The 6606-nt window shown below is 40.3% G+C and overlaps 1 protein-coding gene across 2 annotated transcripts in view; it reads right to left on the bottom strand.

Annotated features, from left to right (window-relative positions):
- Positions 1-4785: 4785 nt before the first annotated feature.
- ALG14 (ALG14 UDP-N-acetylglucosaminyltransferase subunit) overlaps positions 4786-6606 on the bottom strand; it is a 98148-nt gene continuing 96327 nt past the window's right edge. The window contains exon 4 of one of the 2 annotated variants that reach the window (XM_005204272.5): positions 4786-5223. In XM_005204272.5, coding sequence (XP_005204329.1) covers positions 4993-5223 — 231 coding nt within the window. In that variant the 3' untranslated portion in view covers positions 4786-4992. The remainder of the gene's footprint in view (positions 5224-6606) is intronic. The other variant, NM_001077863.2, reaches the window with a different exon arrangement.

Raw genomic sequence — 6606 nt, 5'->3', positions numbered from 1 at the left:
ACCAAAGAAAAAGAAACAGGTCACCATGAGTCCTACAACTGCAAGGAAATGAATTCAGCCAGCAATACCCTGAATAACTTTGGAAGATCCAGAGGTTTAGATCAGAGCCCAGTCCTGGCTGTCACCTGGATTACAGCCTTGTGAGACCCTGTGTAGAGAATCAGTTAAGTCCTGCATGGATTTCTAAGCCAGAGCTGCGAGATAGTATTATTCGAAGCCTGTAACTTTGCAGCAGTTTTGTTACACAGCAATAGAAAACTAGTAGGCAGAGCACAGACTGATGAAAGGCTGCTAGAGGAGGTGAATTCACTGGCGTGCTGTTATAAAGATCAGCTCTCAAATGAGAACACGAGGTCAAAACATTGTCATAAGACGTATCGAAATGTTATTTGCCTTTTCCCTGCACATTCTTTCATTATTTTATAGTTTTGTAAATGCTACAATGATGTGTGTTGATATCATCGCTCTGACGGATAATGCAAAGTATATATACTTGTCTATTCTTATGTTTAAAAAAATTCTGGTTTAATTTCTAATGTGGTAAATATTGACAAATATAGCCCATGTAAACAGAAGTTCATTGGGATCTTTCAACAGTTTTTAATGAGGTCTTGAGACCAAAAAGCTTGAGAAGTACTGATCCAGATGAAATGGAACTAGAAGTAGGTCTAGACAAAGTCTAAAATTTATGTACTTACCTCATGGCTACATTCTGTCCTGAGCTGTGGTAGGTATGACCAAGAATGAAGCAAGGACACAATAATATGAGGTATAGTCCCTCAAGTAAGACAAACATAAAGAAATAATTAGCAAAAGCACTGGTGTCTTCCCTTCACACGTGTTTACAAGCACAAGGTATTGCAATCTGGTGGTGTGTAATCAGCTTTAACTGTGTGTGTGCGGCTAGGACACAGAGTGTGCAGAGGGGCTTCCCTGGTGGCTCAGTGGTTAAGAATCTGCCTGCCAATCCAGGGGACATGAGTTCTATCCCTGATGCGGCAAGATCCCACAAGCCGTGGAGCAACTAAGCGCATGGGCCACAATCACCGAGCTTGTGCTCTAGAGCCCGGGAGCTGCAACTACTGAAGCCCGCAAGCCTAGAGCCCATGTTTCGCAATGAGAAGCCACTGCAATGAGAAGCCTGTGTATCTCAACTAGAGTAAAGCCTGAGCAGCAACAATGACCCAGTGCAGCCAATAAACAAATAAAATTGTATGTATATATAAAAAAGAAGTGTGTAGAGAAGTTGCTGAAACCAGGCTATGGGTAACAGGGGAGATAATATGGGAAGTGGGAAGAGGACAAATACATCAGGCACTCGGCCTCAAATCTCATCTAAAGTGACCCTTAGAGAATCCTTTCCTGATTTTCCTCTTTACAGCACCCAGCACTGTATTCCCATCACAGCATCCTGTTGGTCTACTTTTTAGCACTTTTCATATTTCAAACCTAACACAGCTGTTCAAGTAAGTCTGGCTGGAGCTAGTGAACCTTGGTTCAAATGCCAGCTCTGCTCCTTTCTAGTTACACAATCTTAGATAAGTTACTTAATCTCTTTATGCCTCAGTTCCTCAACAAATGTGCTAACATAACAAGAAATTTATGTTAAAGAGTTAGCTGAGTTGTGACCATGGGACTAAAAAGGAAGCTAGATAAGAACTAGTTCAAAGGCAGAATTGATGGGTAAAATCAGACGACAAGGACAGGAGAATGAAAAGACAAGAGAAAATTCTGAGGCTATTTTTTTTTTTTTAAGGCAATCTATTATATGTGGCTTAAAGAGTAACAAAACAAAAATTACTTCAGTTTGCTGTTTGAGTGAGATAGCAGAGCCTGGCATTGGTGATCACTCTGGAGGGAAAAGGAGACATGTCAAATCCGTGTTTAAAGTGAGTGGCAACAAGAACACAACTTTGCTTTAGAGTGCTGGGCTGTTGAGACTTACAGAAGCAGGCTCATCACAACCCACTCCAGTATTCTTGCCTGGAAAATCCCTTGGACAGAGGAGCCTGGCGAGCTACAGTTCATAGGGTCGAAAAGAGTCGGACATGACTAAATCAACTTAGCACACATGCGCAAATGACATTAAAGTGGATAAAAGACGCTTCATGTAAAAGAACTTGCTACCAAACTCTTTTCGGTGAGCTGGGGATTTTTAGAAGATATGAAGCATGATTCCAGGCAGGGAGCTGCACAGTACGGGGTGGTACATTTTCCAATGTTAATCTCTTCTGGTAAAGGCAATCAGAGTATGTTTGAAGTTGTTTTTGTAAGGGGACGCTTAGGCCAGCTCCCTTCTAGCAAGGAACTCTTGCTTTTCAGTTTAAAACTGTACAACATTCCTCTTGTTGACATGGTATCATAGCACTCTTCGTTCCAGCACAAGCTTCCTGTGATGACTCTTGGAAGCCCTCTCTGAAACAGTTTGGTTTTGACCTGGCAAGCTGCTGAGACCCTTCAGGACAGCTGAACTGTAGATAAAATCTTCCAGGGAAGTAGGTGTGGGCAGGATGTGTGGTTTGCCTGCCTCATTTAAAGACTGATACAACTAATTTCTCATGAGCAGTCTCTACCAGTAAGAGCTGCATTCCCAAGTGTTTCAAGAGAAATTGGAAAAGACAAGCTAGCTACTGATTTCTTCAGTTTGAATCGAGAGTAGAGCACTAGCTTTCTTTACACCACAGAAATGCACAGCAGAATGGCCTCTACTGCAACCTCAAATCAGCCTCTTTTGCTAAAGTGTGATCTTGAGGATTTGAATTAGTCATAACAATAAGGCACAGGGGAACATGAATTTGTTTACCAAATAATCTGGAACTGAACAGGAAGGCGTGATCCTGTGTGGCTCAGCCAGGGTCTGAATGTGTGCACAGCAGCCCCAGGCCCTAAAGATATTTCTAAACTTTTAGTGATATACATAAGATTCTTTCTCTGACATTCCAGACTAACCACTGTCTAAGTTAAGGCTCTGCAAAACATCTGGGACATATGTTTCTGGAAAAAATCATGGTCTCTTTACTACAATTCTCCATGGCCTAAGCCTGTGCAGGAGCCAAGTCATCAGGCCTAGCTGTGGGGCCCCCGGGGCAGTTGCTCTGGAGCACAGACAGGCATTAAATGCACTGAACACAATCCAATTTCACTGAGCAACTATTCACCCAGTGGCACTTATGAACAAACTCAAAGACACATAAAATGTATGTGCTACTGTCCCTAAAAAAATCACTTTCTCCCTAGAAAAATAGAGGCTCACTTCATTTCCACTCCTGGTTGAACCACACAAATACATTGTCTGGTATTTCAGACCTTTACGTCAGGTGACACGGAGCCAGTGCCTGAGGTTTGAGAATTAAAGTCAAAGCGCAATGAACTAGCGCTTGGCTATCCCATAGCCACCAAATCCAGACAGCAAGGTACTTTTTCTGTTCTGAGTGTCTTCTGCCATGTGCTTCTCCAGCCCAAAACCCAGGAAAAGGTACTGGTGACAGATGAGCCTACTGGACTTCAGAGAAGGAGATTTCTAAAAGTACAAGAAAGACTAGAGTAGCCTCAGTGTTTTAACTGTAGGTCATCTTGGGTGATCACTCTTTTCTCCAAAACTCAATTTCTTTTTTAATTTATATATTTTTATTAGCTTTATATCATACTTATAAAAAAGATTTAAGAGGAAAAAAAAATTAACAAACATCACAAAAGGTCTTCTCATTGTCTGTTGCCTTGTTAAAGTAGCAAGGAGGGGAATGGAATTCCTGTTTATTGCAGACCCGCCAGGCCAGGCCCTGCACTGGGTGTTGTACTTCTGTTAAAGTTGACATGGCTGTTTAGGAGAAGAGATTCTCAAGCTGGGCCAGCTAAACAACCTGCGAGGTCCAATGCAAAATACAATTAGAGCCTCTTGTTCATAATATGTGAAGAATTCAAGAGGAAGACAGCAGAGTATTAAACCAAGTGAGGGGCCCTCCTAACTATGGGGCCCTCAACTGGCTCTGTTATTAAGCCTGAGCTTGAATTCCTACATTGGCACTTACCAGTCATGTGATTCTGGAAAGTCATCTGTAAAATGGGGATAAAAACAGGCCCTACCTCAAAGAGTTGTTATTAGAGTTAAATCAGTTACTATTTGAAAAGTGCTTAGAAGAATACCTGGCATTCAACAACCACTCACCTAAATGTTAAGTAAATACACACTTTACTGAGCCTACACATCTTAAAATGCCAGAGACAAATATAGCCATGAAATGGTGAATTTACTAAAATGCTAAAAAAAAGTGTTTTGAGAGTTCGGCCATGATAAACAGAAACATGTTCTTACTCCTATGACAGTAGTCACTTTTCCATTTATTTTAACAAACAAAAGATTTTTAAAAGATATTCTGGATTGAGGCCAACTACTCACAAAGCAAAACTGAAGAATAAAAAAAGATACTGGTTTATGCGCTCAGTTCTGGAAGCCTGTGGAGTGCAAATTGTCATGAAGCCAATTTAATATAACTGCTTCCTTTATGCTGAAAGGATTCACCAGGGACCTCTCTGTTTCCATACAGGAAATAAAGCCTGTTGTGTCTGAACAAAAACTAAGAAATATTTTTCTTTATATAATGCAGAATACTGTAAAAAACAAAAAACAAAAAAATAAACAAAAAACCTATAGAACAGGAAATGTGGCTAATCATACAAATTCTATATTTAGCCCTAGAAAAAATATTAAGTAAAACAAGTCAGGAGATAATTTGCAGGCAGCGATAAATACTTTTACATAGAAAGGAAATTTGGAGCACAGAGACATACATACTTAATAGTTTTATTAATGTTTGTTTTATAAGAGGAACCTCAGTTTCCTCACTGGGTTACTGACACATTTCTTTACTCTTGACCACCAATAATTCTCAGGATTTTCAAAAGCTTTTTAATAAAAAACATGTAGTTTTTTTGTTCCCCATTTACAGTAAACACTGTGGCTAGCAAAATTCTAAAGAAGTAAGTTGTCGTAGGTCAAACAATTCGCCCGAGGTACACAGATTTGGGATACTTCTCCTTAAGAGTTGGCCACTGAACAATGAAGTAATCGGAGAGGTGAAACAGAATCTTTCCGGACAGGGATAAATGTTCCACTCGGCAGATGCTCTCAACGTAGACAATGATCACTTTCTTTATTCCCAGTATTCCAAGGAGAAGGGCAGATATACAGATAGGAACACATGTTCCTGGTCCGTTACACAACACCTTGGAAAAAAAAAAAGTTGAAGGTCAAATAAAAACACAGGATACTACTCTAAGTGAGGCATTTAAAATAAAAACATTCTAATCTTAGAGACTTTTTTTTTAATTCCAAGTTTTGAGTGATTCCCTGTTAAGATCCAGTCTGCAGCAAACTCATGTGCTTGGGAGCCAAGTGGGGCGGTGCTGTTGGCTCCCCTGCTTATCATCTGCGTGCCCTGGGGAAAATGACTGCACTTCTCTGCACCTGGGTGGCCGGCTTTGTGCTAAGGGATGCATGTACACAGTGCCCGGTGTTCGGCCAGCACCCACGGGATGCGTGTGTGTTGCTCTTCTGACTGCTTTGTGGATCTTGAACATTAAATATATGGAAACCAGCTGTGATTCACTGTTTTCTAATGTGCTGACTTGTTTGTGTTGATTTTTTTTAAAGCAATCTTTATGATAGTTGGAGGACTGACATGAAAGATATAGGAGAAAACATCTTTAAATGACCAAATTATGTAGAACATTTTTGTTGGAGGTGGAATCACTGTATTTCAATCCAAAAAAAAAAAAAAAACACCCCAAAAAAGGGGGATATTTGAGAGAAGGCTACCAAATGAATGAGGTTTTCCCTCAAGAGAATTCAATCCACACTTGTAATCCAGAGCCTTTTAATGCTTTGAATTCTGCTAATCTTTTTTTTTTTTTTTTTTTATAGAAAGCCACTGGTTAAAAATAATTTAGTTGCTGAATTTAACTCATAGAGTAACTGCAAAGAATTTTTATAGGTTTTTTAAGAAAATGAGAGGAAACCTATTACACAGAACTGTTGGTAAGTTCATTGTTTGTTGCTTAGATGCTAAGTTGTGTCCGACTCTTTGTGACCCCAAGGACTGTAGCCCACCAGGCTCCTCTATTCATAGGATTTTCCAGGCAAGAATACTGCAGTGGTCTGCCATTTCCTTCGCCAGGTGATCTTCCCAACCCGGGGAATCAAACCTCCTGTGTTTCCTGCATCGGCAGGCAGATTCTTTACCACTGAGCCACCAAGATCATTTATTATTATTTTTAAAACATTTTGCACATGTTAATCATATGTTCATGTTGACTGAACTAGTAAAACCTAATTAAACATTTTTTACTTCAAAAATCATAAAACAGAAGATCTGTGTGTCAACACACACTTACTAGGCATAGCCCATGATGTCACACGAGCACTTCAGCACAAGGTCCGCAAAACTTATTATTAGACATTTGCAACCCCATGGACTGTAGCCTGCTAGACTCCTCTGTTCTTGGGATTTTTCAGGCAAGAATACTGGAGTGGGTTGCCATTTCTTCCTTCAGGGGATCTTCCTGAGCCAGGGATTGGCAGGTGGATCTTTACCACCAGCCACCTGGGAA

Source organism: Bos taurus, chromosome 3, assembly GCF_002263795.3.
Source record: "Bos taurus isolate L1 Dominette 01449 registration number 42190680 breed Hereford chromosome 3, ARS-UCD2.0, whole genome shotgun sequence".
Lineage (NCBI taxonomy): Eukaryota > Metazoa > Chordata > Mammalia > Artiodactyla > Bovidae > Bos > Bos taurus.
This window is presented reverse-complemented; position numbering and strand designations above follow the sequence as displayed.